Source organism: Vidua chalybeata, chromosome 2, assembly GCF_026979565.1.
Source record: "Vidua chalybeata isolate OUT-0048 chromosome 2, bVidCha1 merged haplotype, whole genome shotgun sequence".
NCBI lineage: Eukaryota > Metazoa > Chordata > Aves > Passeriformes > Viduidae > Vidua > Vidua chalybeata.
This window is the reverse complement of record NC_071531.1, coordinates 99832644-99846192: the sequence shown is the minus strand read 5'-3', so window position 1 is coordinate 99846192 and position 13549 is coordinate 99832644. Positions and strand designations below refer to the sequence as shown.

At 43.7% G+C, this 13549-nt stretch overlaps 1 protein-coding gene across 9 annotated transcripts; it reads right to left on the bottom strand.

Annotated features, from left to right (window-relative positions):
* Positions 1 to 1505: 1505 nt before the first annotated feature.
* Positions 1506 to 13539, bottom strand: LOC128784573 (uncharacterized). Of its 9 annotated transcripts, none has more exons than XR_008429541.1 (8): positions 13339 to 13539; positions 11227 to 11328; positions 8668 to 8942; positions 6156 to 6212; positions 4996 to 5349; positions 4703 to 4823; positions 2334 to 2391; positions 1506 to 1990 (listed from the first exon to the last, which is right to left on the bottom strand). XR_008429541.1 is itself a non-coding variant. In XM_053936321.1 (7 exons), the coding sequence occupies exons 4-7, from the start codon at positions 6190 to 6192 to the stop codon at positions 1783 to 1785; spliced, it is 657 nt and encodes a 218-aa protein (XP_053792296.1). In that variant the 5' UTR covers positions 6193 to 6212; positions 8668 to 8942; positions 11227 to 11348; positions 13339 to 13516; the 3' UTR covers positions 1506 to 1782. The 9 variants fall into 9 exon arrangements, 7 of the variants coding, with proteins under 7 accessions (XP_053792296.1, XP_053792294.1, XP_053792300.1 ...); XR_008429540.1 differs by having other exon boundaries at positions 4703 to 4908; positions 13339 to 13536; XM_053936321.1 differs by lacking the exon at positions 4703 to 4823 and having other exon boundaries at positions 11227 to 11348; positions 13339 to 13516.
* Between the last annotated feature and the right edge of the window lie 10 nt (positions 13540 to 13549).

The following is a 13549-nucleotide window of genomic DNA, read 5'->3' as shown; positions in this document are numbered from 1 at the left end:
TGGACTGGGGTCACATTTCCTCAGAGCACTCTTGATGATGCTCTTCAGCTGCTGGGCTATCAGGTGAGGGGCTTAGCATTGCCCTGGCTTACCAGGAGGGCACCCTGCTTAAGAGGAGAGGAACAAAACTCAGGACACAGGTCATGAAAGACACTTATCCTTGTGAAATTAGCTCTGCAGCAAGCAGAGGAAAGAATTGCCCTCACAAAGCTAAGGACAGCACAGAGGAGAAGGGTAGCTGGCACACCAGAATGGACAAGGAGTATTGGTGGCAATGGTGCTGACTTTTCTATGGTCTCACTGCTTTCCTTGTCACTGGACAAAACAAGATTTTATCAGTCCTAAAATCACCTTCCTGCTGATCTCAGCTTACACAGTTCTGCAAATGGCAGCAGGTGACCCCCATTCTGCTGACAATACGATATCTCTTGGCAGACACTTGGACTGGAACCTTGCAGGGACACCCCTCTTTTACCACAGCAGCAGCTGAGGCTTTCCATACAGCCTTCCACTCTCTCCTTTCACCTGAAGTTGTCAGTCAGGGTACAAGATCATTCTGAGCCTACAACACAGAGCTATCAAGGTGTCCAGCCACTACTATCTGTGTAATGTAGGGATAATTTTTTACAGTCCCTGAGATAAACTAATTTAAAGATACCTGTCACCTTGGCAAATGAGAAAAACAAAACACAAAAAAATGAAACTAAATTACTGAACAAACTTTGCTTGGGGCTCGACTGTGATCTGATTCAAGCTAAGGAATGAAGGATGTTTAAAATCTTATTTATTTATTTATATCCATTAGTAATTCAACAAGGTCTTTACACATCACTGCTTTCTTATTAGTTACCTATGAATTGTAAATGATTCTGGGCAGAGCACACACAAATTAATGCATCTGTGGATGAAAACTTATGAGGAATAGGGGGATGTTTCCATTGTGTTTGCTCTGCCAGCCCTCCTGAGGCAGTAAAAGGCCATCATCTCTGCCTTGCACATGAGGAGTAGAGGACTACGTGCAGGTTAACTGGGACCAGTATCAAGCCCAAATCTCATGGAAACTCCTGTTCCTGGGACCAGGCTGTAGGTGGGAGACTTGGGATGCTCCCTGGGTCAAGCTGGTGTTTGCTTGAGAACGAGATGTGCTCAGAGTGAGCAACCTGCCTGCCCATGAGGGGCCGGGTGCAGCCTCAGCAGTGCATGGGCAGCTCTCTGCATGCACCCCAAATCCCAGCCAGGCCCTTAAGGAGAGCTCAGGCCAGTCCTGCAGGGAGCTGGACTGCAGGATGCCTTTTCACAAACCTTCAGATGGGGGAAAATATCTTTTTTTTTGCATTTGTGTAGTGACTTTAGCCAGGAAACTTTTAAGACTGATTTCCCTTGATTTGCCATCAGAAGTTTTACTTCAGTCCATAACATTTTCAAAATTTGGGGAAGAAATAGAGTCTGCACTCTTTCAGGATGAAAGCTATGAATTTAGAACACTTATTTATATGTGTTGGACATTTAAATTTATTAAAAATCTATAACATATTTACAATTTCTGTGAATGTTATTTATAAAATACAATCCAAAAAACACCTTGCAGCATGTTCCTGTAACAACGTAACAGCTTTCCCTAAAACAGCTGCTTGCATCCATTTCCCTTGGTGCCAAGGGAAGAAAGAAGTTAAAAAAAATAATTTGGATATTCCTATAAAGATTGTTATTAATGAACTGAGTGCTGTTTAAAGTCACTAAAAAGAATTTGGTCTTTGTTTGCCTCTTCACAAGAGTGTCTGTTCAATTTCCTTTCCCTGCCTTCTCTCTTCGAGGAAGATTAGATATGTCTCTATGTTTACGTCGGGCAGAAGGGAGGAGGGAGCCACGTCTCCAGATGGTGTAAATCCGTGTTGCTGCAGCAGCACCAGTGGTGGGAAGGGTGGTATTATGCTGATTTATTGTGGCTGGGGAATCAGACCTATTTTTTTTCCCCAGCTGGAAGAGCAGCCTGTAAAATAAAAATCACACATCTCGGTTGATTTGAGAGATGCCGTGTAAGATTTATCTGTCTAGCAAAATAAGATAAAAAATTTAAAAAACCCTCTGCAGAGGCTGGCAGCATCCCTTTTAATACAGCTGATGTTGAGGGGCCCAAAGACAGCCCCTCAGACAGGCATAACTTCCAGTTTATTAATAGCAAGGGCACGGCAGAGGCTGCCAGGCTGTGAGTGTCTCAGGCACACTGTAAATTTGCAGTTGCTCAGTGTTCCTGCTGCTTGCCTGTGTATGGCATAAATACAGCCTAACGTGACTGAATTGTACAGAAAAATGTTACCAATTACTCTGCTTACCTGGATTCCTTTGGCACAGGTCCTGTGGGCTGAGCTGATGGAGAATATGTTGCTGGTGCTGGAGAGGAGAGAAAGAGTTTTCTTTAAGAATAAAAAAAAGATCCTCTTTTTGTGTAGAACAGTGGGTTGGTTGGGGTTTTTTTTTCCTGCCCTGAGATTTCTTGCCATTTCATTATTTTGTATTTCAGATAAAACCTTCTCACCTTAATGAGGAACATTTTTTCCCATTGGTTTTAATGGTATAATAAATTGAGGGCGAGCAAAGAAAAAGCTCCTGAAAATGAACCATAAAAAAAGTTGCTGGAGACTAAGGGCAGATTTTGCAGAGGATGTGGCAAGAGTAACAAGCTGATTTACTTTGCCTTTCTGTTCAGGTTTCCTCTGTAAACAGCTTGGGTCTCCTGATTTTAGAGCCTTTGGAAGGGCATATTCCCATGGGTGCTTTACCCTCCCTGTGGCTGCACAGCAGCGATGGGGCGAAGAGGACTGGGGAGCTCATGGTGCTGCAAGAACGAGGAGTGAACCCAAAATGGTGATTTTGGACCAAACATGTTGTGGTGCCACGTGGGATTTGCTGCCAGAACAGCACCTTTTCTCCTCCAGTTTTGCCTTAATTCAGTGGCCACAGGCTGCACATTTCCCTCTTTGTGCTGAGCACAGCAGGCCTGGCGTCTGTTACAGCCCACCCCTGCTGGGTCAGTTGTACCTCTTGCCTTGTCTCACGCGCTCTGTCAGGTCGTACAGCTCTTATGCAACCTACCTCAGTGTCTCTGTACCAAGTGGTCTTATTTCCAAAAAATCAGAGGAGACGGAGGGAAGAGATTTAGGGCAGACATATGCAGAAGGAAGTGGGAGAGAGGAGAGGTGCCTGTGGACACACAGGGTTCTGGGGAAAGAGGGTGGACAAGGATGCATTTGGGAAGGGCAGTAGGGTGGCAGAGGAGATGGTAGAAAAGAAAATTTGGAAGAGTAAGACACATGGTAAAAAACAGAGAGGTATAGATAGCTATGTCAGGGAGCCAGAAAAAGCATTGAAATGCAGGTTACTGCTCAGATTACATAAGCCACTCTTATGAAAGACAAAAAAGACTGAAAAGCAATCAAAAGAAGCCAAAAAATCCCCATGAACCACTGTAGAGTACAAATTCTTGAAGACATATTAAATGTTGACACTGGTCCCCTAATGAGGCATTCCCATGCTTGACTTTCCTTGGTAAATTTTCCTGTGTCTACATACTATCTACTGAAACAAACTTCATATATCACCTGAATTTTAATTGTAATATGCAAATCCAAGAAATTACTGCCGAGGATAGCACTGAGAGAGGTTTCTGCACGCATTTGCTGCCTGTCTTTTGTGGTGGTTTCAGACTCTCAGCCTCTTGCCAGGATAGGCTTGTCCTCAAGGATGCAGCTAACATGTATTCCTGATAAGAATACTTGATTTCACATGGAAAGCTCTTTAAAACATTAAACTTACATGTGTGAACAGTTTATTTTTCTCATTTTTAGGAGCTGGCAAATTTGCATTCAGAAAAATGCAAAAGTGAGCACAAAATACTTCTGTTGATAACCCCCAAGGAGGACCAATGCATGAATTCCTTAGGAAATAGGTAACCCTTTACTTCAAGGAATAGCCTGGCTCTTTCATGCTGGCTGTGCCAGGGGCTCTTCTATAGCAGGCAGAATTCCTGTTCATGCTATGTTCAAAGAAGAATTAACAGAAAAAGTCTGATCTTTCCTCAAAAAAAATTGTTTAGACCTAGGATAATGCCAAGCTGTCCCACCTGGACCCCAGTTTGTGATCCAGTCTGTGCTGCAGAAAGCCAGACTCTCCCTGTGTAGGCAGCTGGCTGTGGTTCCCCAGGACAGCTGTGTTGTCCCCCCCCAGTGGCTTTTGATGAGCCACTTGTCCCTTCCTCACCCACTCGCAGGGGGCAGCTCTGACCCTATCCTGCCTGGGTTTCTTAAGGAGCTGTCAAATGCTATTAAAAGAAGGAGATGTATATATCTACCTGTCTATCTATTTATCTGTCTGAAGTAAACAGAGCTTGAAGAGTCTTATAAGAGAGGTAACTGTCTCATGTTAATTTGCTGCCATTTACATGCAATACAGCAACTCTGATCCAGACAAAAAGAAAACAGATGGTTCTATCCTATGAAGACATGCTGAGAGAGTTGGGGTTGTTCAGTATGGAAAAGAGAAGGCTCCAGGGACACTGTGCTAGAGGTCTTTCAGTACTTAAAGGAGGCTTATAAAAAAGCAGGAGAATGACTTTTTAATGGTCAGATAGTGACAAAACAAGGCGGAATGGTTTTAAATCGAAAGAGGGGAGACTTATATTAGGTGTTAGGAGGAAATTCTTTACTGTGAGGGTGGTGAGACGCTGGCACACGTTGTCCAGACAAGTTGTTGATGCCTCATCCCTGGAATTGTTCAAGGCAGAGTTGGATGGAGCTCGGAGCAACCTGGTGTAGTGGAAGGTGTCCCTGCCCGTGGCAGAGGGGTTGGATTGAGATGATCTTCAAGGTCTCTTCCAACCCAAACCATTCAATGATGATTCATTCTATGATTCTATGATATGCAGAGAACAATGTAGGAAAGCTTTAGAACAGCTGACTTATTCTTTCTCCTTCTCCAAAACAGATTGCTCAAAAATACCTGTCAATATCTCTTCTTTCTTCAGAAGTATTTCAGGAAACTCCATTGCAATTTTTGCTTGTTTAGCAGGAAGGGGTAAGGAGGCTTCTTCAGGCTCTGCATCACAGACAAAATCTCTGCTGGTTCTCCTAGCTGTCTCTTTGTGGAAGAGAGCAAGATTAGTCTGCTCAACATAATCTTGCATTCTCTGCAGTTTGAAGGCTTCTTTAGAAGCCACATATTCCTCTTCCAGCCTTTTCAAATTTTCCACTGTGAGAGCAGAACTGGGATGTGATGACCAAATCCAAAGGGGAAATATTTTTGGTTGGAACTGGTTACTGCAAGACCCTGACAGCCTCTGTCCATTAAACATATCTGCAATGCATTAAGGAGATGAGAATCTTTAGCAACAGGCAAAGTCAATTCATCATTCTTGTAACAAAGAAGGAAAGAAAAGAAAAATCCCATTAGTCATTTACTCCTGATGGGCATATTGATTGATGTAGTTAAAATGTTCACACTAAGATAACCTTATTAGATTGAAAATCACTTTCTTTTCAAGAGGATCTACTAGGCACCAATTCAACAAAGCACTTAAACAAATACCTGATATTAAGGGCACACTCAGGTCCTCTTGGTGGGATTTTCTTAAATTGTTCCCACCTAACACTTAAGGCAAAAACTTAAGATAGCTACAAAGGATGACATAATGCTTCTCTGTGTTTCCTATATTGAGCAAAGTCGAGCAACCAAATATCTCATATCATAACACACTACTCTCTTCCCCACTAAGGCTGTACTAAAGATTGCATCAGTGATTTCATTAGTAACCCAGTTTGCTTTGGCTGTAAAATGCTGTACAGCTGAAACTTACTGTGTGCAGGCTGGAATCGAGTGCACTTTATATTCATTACTAGTACTCAGACAAATTATTTTGGACAGTTTTTGCTACACACTGATGGAGAAAAAAAAATAAAATGTACAGTGGAATCTATTGAATCTGTTTAATTGGACCTGCTGGTGGCCATCCGACCATGCCAATTAAATAAAGACAAACAAAAGCAGCTCTCAGAGGACCTGCAGAGAATAAACCCAGGGTAAATACTGTATGTTTTTTCTTATTGCATTATTCTGTATAGTTGTGTGTCTGAAACATAAACTAGCCATAAAAAGCAACTCACCCTCCTGTTTGCAGTATCTGCTTAATTGTGTCTGCATCTTCCGTTCTCCCACTCAATCTGTTTAATGTCAAAAGATAAAGGAGGGAAAAATAATAAGGTTAGTTTGGCAGAACTAGTGCTTCACAACCTCCTCTTTTGTGGCCTTCCCCTCCCTGTCAATTCCCATCAGGCATGAAGCTCCTCTGCTCTGTCTGACTGCAAACTTAGATGGCTGTTTCCAGGCGTTTCATCAATGCAGAAGACCCAAACCCTTCCATTGCCCTCAGCAGAGGGGTCTCTGCCAGTGCTGTGGGAGCCCACAGACACACTCACCCTCAGGCACTGCAGGTGCCCTTGGGATGGCTCAGCAGGACATGCTCCTCACCCCTCAGCTGGGCTTCCCCAGTGGAATAATTTCTGAGAAGAGAGTAGGCGTGGGCTGAGCAGGAGTGGCACAGCACTGTCCAAGGTGACAACGCTGCCCAGGCAAGATCCCAGCCAGGGCTGTTTTTGAGGTGCTCTGGAAATGGTCCTTTGTTACCATTTCTTGTACTGAAGGCTGTAAGTCTGAGACACAGTGTTTAGCATGTTTAAATCCACAAGGCTAAACTGGTTTACTTGTGTAAAATAAATGCCTGACACAATGAGCTCAAGTGCTACAGAGAAGAACATGTACGGGGGTATCAGTATTTTTACCTTTGTCAATCAATCTTGTACAATATCTCATTAAAAGAAATCACTGAGTTAGCTGGTCTGGCAAAAGCCATATTCCCTAACTGAGTGTTGAATTCACATTAAGGATGACCTTTAATTCTCCTCTTATCCTTCTCTTGGGATAATTTTCTTTTCAATTTTCTGGAACTTTCTTTCTGATCCAGGTAATGGTGAAAATTGATTGCAAATGACCCAGAAAGACCCTCAAAGGTTTCTCTTACTACTCTTTGGTCTAGATTAGCTGGCAACACCTGATTGTGAAGAACCTAGCTTTACACTGCATCTTTCATTGCTGGGACACAAAGCAGCTTATTATCATGTAATCTAATTATGTTGCTTAATTTTAATCTCCTTAGGGAGCTAGTTTTGGAAAAGTCTGTAATTTCTGCCTTTCATGAACAATTCTGCTATTTCTCTAGTAACAGACTTTTAAGATCCCTTTGCTTCTTAATCATACTTTAAGACATCTCTATGTCATTAGCTCTGATGATCTTTGTACTGCTGTCATTCTACTTTCCCTGCTGAGTTTTTGTGGTCACAGAGCTGTAGAACAAGCAGGGCTGGAAGGTGCCTCTGGAGGTCACCAGGGTCCAGGACTCTACTCAAAGCAAGTCTACTAGATCAGAGTCCTTGGGTTTTTGCCTAGGCAAATTTTAAGTATTTCCAAAAGCTAAGATTCTGCAACCTTTCCAACTCCAATATTTAACCACCCTTATGCTGAAAATATTTTTTGCTAATATTTAATTGGAATTTCCTGTACTCCAGTATGTATCTGTTGTCCCTTATCCCACCAAAGTGCAGCTCTGAGAAGTCTGTTTTGTCCTCATCCTCTCATTTAGCAGCTTCAGGCAGCAATGAGAGGTACTTGAGTATTTTCTCCTCCAAGCTGAACAGACCCATTTCTCTCGACCACCTCTTGTGCACATAAGCTCCATCCTCTACATGTCTTGATGACATTTTGCTCCAGTACGTTGTCTCTCACACTGGGGAGCCCCAGACAAGACACAGCATTCCAGATGTGCCTCACCACTGCCAAGCAGAAGGTAATAATTGTGTTTCTCCACCTTGTGCTTGGAAGTCAAATCTATCCCGGCAGTTTTGGCCATGTCTTCCATCAACTCAGGACCACCTGTGTCCCTGCTGCAGTGCCCTGTAATTGCCATTTGCCTGGGACTGCAGTGCACAGATCTGGGCAAGCTCTGAGTGTGCTCTGGGGCAAGCTGGTGCCACTTTCACAATGTCTGTGTGGCAAGGGCTGTCCTGGCCTCGTGTCTGTGCACAGTGTACATCACTGTGTCCCACGCGTGTCCCTGCACACCAGCATCGCTTAACACTGACCGCTCTCCTTGAACTCTTCCTCTTCATGAATGTTTTAAAGCATGTTTTATAATGTATTATTAGTAAGGCTTTTAAAATATTTTCTCTTGAAACCTTGAAAAGGGAGAATTGGAATAAATAAAAACACAACTGAGCTGAGCATTTCTGAAACCCAGTGGAAGAGCACAAGCCGTGAACCTGAGGGTTTAGCTCCCTGCCTGGCCCCATGCAGCAGCAGCAGCAGTGCCCAAGGGCAGGATCTCATCCTTCATATGCAGCTTGTCTACGTTGCCTTGCCACCCTTCCTATCCTGACTTTGTCCAAAACAAAAGAGAAAAATCACCTCACACAAGAAGCGTGGAGGAAAAATGTTTTGAATGGATTATCCCATTCTCTCTGCGTCACTCCGTGCAAAAATAGATACCTGACCCTATGGGATTCATAGATCAGGAGGGTAAAGCCCTCAGGACAGACAATTTCTGTCTCTGTTCTTGTACTGTACCTGCCAGATTGAGGTTTCACACCCATCAGGACGGTCCCACTGAATAATCTGAATTACAGCAGCTTTTATAGTACCCTCTCTTAGCACTTGGAACATCAAAGCTGCACAACTCCCAGATCAGCAGCTTCCACACAGTTTGAAGGAATGCAGCACTTGAGTGTTCATGTTGAACTTTTCAAAGAAACTGAAGAGGATCAAATGAAGTATTTTATTGAATTCTAAATATGGAGTGGTTTTTTTTTTGTTTGCATGCTTCTTTTCATCAGAAGAAATGTCTGAAACAAAAAGACCATGGCAAATTAGAGGGATGGAATGCCACATTTTGAAAGTGCCAAAATTCAATATTCCTACTTTGGAAGTTTGCCTCACCCTCTCCATCATGAACAATTCTGGGATTTTGATATCAAACTGTCACATTTTTCACTTGACCTAATGCATATTTTTGTTACAAATTCCAACATTTTGCAAAATGCAAATAGAACATTTTGCTAATCTGGCCAGATAGGACTGGTATACAAAGAAGAGTGCTCTTGGTTTTGCAAGCTCAGAGTTCATGTGGACTGGCATTAAACAGATCAGTTACATCAAAAAGGCAGGTTTAAAAATCTCATAGATGATGGTAAGCTGCCCACTGCAATGTCACAGGAAATTGTCACTAAGTACTCACAAACACATCTGCAGCACTGCAACACATCTCCAAAGCCATATCTATCCCTGACATCAGAGTTTGTCATAAAAAGCAAGAGAATTCAAAGCAACATTTACTGGCTATTTCCTCTGTGAAGCTTTACTTAATCTATAGCTCTTCTGTTCTCATAATAATATGCTGAAATCTAGTCAGAATATTTGAATCTTAGAGGAACAAAACACAGCTGAAGTAGCTGGAAGGCGAAGGGCTCAGGAGGCAATTTCCTCTGATTCATCGGGAGACAAAGGCAGAGCGATGGCTGTGTTTGTGTTAATAACGGTGGAATTGCCTCTCTGGCGCTGCTACCCCGATATTTCTTTAGCTCTTGCTGTCGTGCTTCATCTCACAGGCCGCCAGTGCTGTGCTTTCAGACACAGCCAGGCTGTATGTGTCCAGAGGAGGCCACACCAGCACCTCCTGCCGTCTCCATCCCGTGGCACTTCCCTGAGCAAGGTGAGGCTGGCAAACTGAGCTGCCCAGCCCCACGTGTATTCCCACCACAACTGCCAGCCTCACCATCAAAGACTTGTTTTCCTTACTCTGAGCTGTCCCATCATCCCCCATTAAGAATCAAGCTGACTGGACCCTTTCTGTGACTACATCACTTGGATTGGGGTTCCCCACTGGGGGGAAGGATGGCCAGGAAAATACTGTCAAGCTCTTTCACTGACAGCACCTGGTGGGACCCAGTATCCAGGCAGCTCTGCAGGGTGCTGCAAAAGAGACAACGCCTTCCCTGTAGGATCATCTCAGTGGAAATGGTTTTATTTGCACATCTGCAACTCCCCAGGCAGAGGCAAAAGACAGAGAGTGCAATGCCATCAAATGAGAATTAAACTCTGCGTCATACTGCAAAATGTCAACTAAATTAATTCCTATTGTAAGACCCCTGCACATATCCCAAAAGGTAGAGAAGTGCTGTGTACACAAGACTAGAGAGACAGCCATACACAGACATTGCAGTAAAATTTCTGCACCACAGCAGGTCTGGAGAGAATACTATGTAAATAAGAGTTTAGTCAGCCTCTGCTTTCCGTTGCAATCTTCAAGATATTTGTGCTGGTAGAGGGAATCTTTCCCTCTAAGCAATGCCTGCTTGATCCTATGGGATTTGTAATCTCCTAGTTTATAGCCTGCTGCAATGAAAGGCATCTGACAGTGCCTCGACTTTGTTTAGATGTGACTTTCTGGCAGGAGTTTCCAATGCAATAGCTGATGTCAGGAGCTGCCAGACCCACGGTCCAGCAGGGACTGGGGTCTCCCATAAAGCAGCACTGCAGTCTCCCCATTTTGTTGGGGCAGAGGGACCTGCTGGCACCACAGGTGCTGTGATGCACAGAGCTATACCCTAACACCACACACCAAGGGCAGGTTGGGGTGGTGGACTCCACACTTCCTTAAATGCTAAGGAGGCAGATATGTTTGTGTATGTATACATAGAGGTGTGCAAATATTTACAGACTCAAGGAGAGTAGTGTGCACATTATACACACAGTACTGTTGTTATTATTACACACATTATGTACATTCATATCTATAACATAATGCAGTAGAAGATATATCTCTCTAAAAAACCCCAAAATTTATGCACTTTAATTGCCAAACAAGCCTATTGAAAGCAAGAAGGTTGTTTCATCTGTTTCTGCCATTGCAGCTGTGTACAGAGTAGGTCTCCAAATTCTGCGCTATAACCACAACTCTTGTAGAGAAAACAATCTCTTTAACTCTGTTTCTGTACTTTGCACTTTGAAAGATATTTGGAAAGCAATTGGTCACTGTAAATCACACAGAAGCTTCTGGAGTGGTCTCCTGTTGTGCAGCTTTTGCATCCTACCTGTCCTGTAAGCACCAGAAGAGCCAGCAATGCTCACCTCAGCAGCGTCTTTCCATTTGAAGGGATGCATCCAAAAGCCTGGTTCTCACCATAGAAGTGACATTGACTCTAGCTGGGTGGCTGATTACCTCTCTGTAACCTGCAGTGGCCATTAGTAGGCTTAGAGACATATATGGCAAATATGTGAAGATCCAGGCTCCAGAGAATTCACTCAGCCTCAAGGTTTTTAAAGATCATGCTAGTTCTGCAGGTGCAGGGATAAGAACCAGCTGCCTCTGCTTGTAACCAGTAACACCCACAATTAAGAATGGAACCCATTTATTCTGGAAAGTCAGAAAAAATTACATTTGTAACATGTAAGCATAATCAGCTTAAGAGGAGTATGCAGAATCAGACTACCAACCTCTGCTGTTGGGATTTAAAACCTGACTTTGGCAGCTGCCATTGCCTGGGCCACAGAGCAGACAGGACACACAGCTGAGGAGTAGAGTCCATGAATGCTCTTCAGAAAGCTGGCACTTCAAGAGCACAGCAATTGCACTACACAGTAAAGCAAAGCAGCTCCAGCCATAAATCATGGTTGTTAGTGTGTGTACTGGGATTGTGGCGTGAGACACAAGAAGTGGTCTGAAGAGCACAGAAATCCCCAATTAACTGCCAGTGGTTCTGTCTCTTTCATGCTCTGGGAGAGTAAAGGACTCATCTGACAGCAATGTTGGGGATTTATTGAGTTTGGCTCTGGGTAACACAGAGCTGAAGTTACTGCTGGCTCTGGTTTTGATTTCTAACACTGCAGCAAACTGCAGGTAGAAACATTTTTCCTCATATTGGTTTGCAGAACCTGATCCTTTCATCCATGCAAAGGACTTTTGGCAGGACAGTCTCTCCTGCCTCATGTCCTGCAGTGCAAAAGGGGACCCCCAACTCTGCTGCCTTTTGTCCTGCCCTCTGCAGCAGCCAAATATTTTAGTAGAGATGAGAAGGAGCATTTCTAAGAGGTAGCAAATAATGCATAACTAATCCATTGGCCCCTAAATGTAGAATTAAAGGTCATAGTCACAATGCACCCAGTCAAATGCCAGTGGTGTAAATTTGCAGTGATACCGAGTAACTACAACAGCTGTAGGTTTAGAGCAGAAAAAAAAATCACAATTATACAGAGGCAGTTGTGCTGAGAGAGAGCTGAGAAGCTCTCTGGTATCTCCTCCTTACCCTGATGGAATAAACTATCCTTACGAGCCTCTTATTTATGCTGCACATCTTAATGTTACATTAAATCAAAGGTAAAAATATATTAATGTTATGTTAAGTCAAAGGTAAAAATACATATACTCACAGAACTGTCTATTAAAACTACAAGTTCTGAAGTAGAAATTTATGATGAAGAAAATAAAGAGATAAAGGAATGTGAATATTGTTTATGAAGACAACTTGGAGAATGAGAAAGATGCCAAGGGACAATGCTGTCAGCACAGACCCTGCTGAGGCACAGTCCTACCAGATGCCTTAAAAACCTCTTGCCTGTGCCCTGTTCATAGGCACCTTGGCACGAAGCTACCAGCCAGGGTGCGTTGTCTCCATGTGCCATTTCTAGAGCCTGCCAGCCGGAGGGTCTGCGGCAGTATCTGCAGCCAGAGAGGAGTGGGTAGAAGGTGCACTGACTCTAACTCTCACAAGGATTGTCTCAGTGAATGTTTGATAATGTTTTTCTTAATTTTTCCTTTCTGTTTTTAATTTTTATTAAGGTATGTTATAGAATGGTCTGGCTAATTGTTGTTCCTACATCTCAGGGAAGTCTGATCTCAGGGATGCTTGGAGGGCTGAGGGAGGAGGTTGGCTCTGTGTCCCTCCACTTCCCATTACCCATTCTTGTGTCTCTACCCCTGCCTGCTGCAGGGAAGTGATGGGCCTTGGGGCATCCTGCAGCTTTCTCCTCCTCCTTCCTTCCTAACTCCCATCTAGGATGAGTTTTTTTCCCATCAGGGGTTTGGTTTTCATCTCCCACGTGAAAGGGAAACCAGGAAAGGAGAACAGCAAATTTGGGTCCAACAAGGATATATGGGGGATAAATAGTTAAGCAGCATCTGACAGACACAAAAAAAGCTTTGTCCCCATCAAACCCTGCACAGATGTCACAGAACAGGCTTACCTCTTCGGGCAGGAATATCCAGGCGACTCCTCGCCACAAGGACCAGGCAGAGATCTGCTGGCTGGGAGGTGCCTGGGGCACCCTCTTTGTCCTCAGTGTCCCTGGGTGTTCTTGGGACTCTTCTTGTCGCTGTTTTGCTGGGCTGTTGACCCCCCACCCCTGCATGTTCCCTTGGGGATCTGTTGGGGTTCTGTTGGGGTTCTATTCTATT

What these genes read in the sequence shown, in the direction of transcription:
- LOC128784573 (XM_053936321.1), bottom strand. Translation starts at nt 6,192, where the DNA reads ATGCAGACACAATTAAGCAGATACTGCAAACAGGAGG. An exon ending in CAGATACTGCAAACAGGAGG is followed by an intron (nt 5,350 to 6,155) that starts GTGAGTTGCTTT and finishes AATGCATTGCAG; the next exon opens with ATATGTTTAATGGACAGAGG. An exon ending in GAAAGAAGAGATATTGACAG is followed by an intron (nt 2,392 to 4,995) that starts GTATTTTTGAGC and finishes TCTCCTCTCCAG; the next exon opens with CACCAGCAACATATTCTCCA.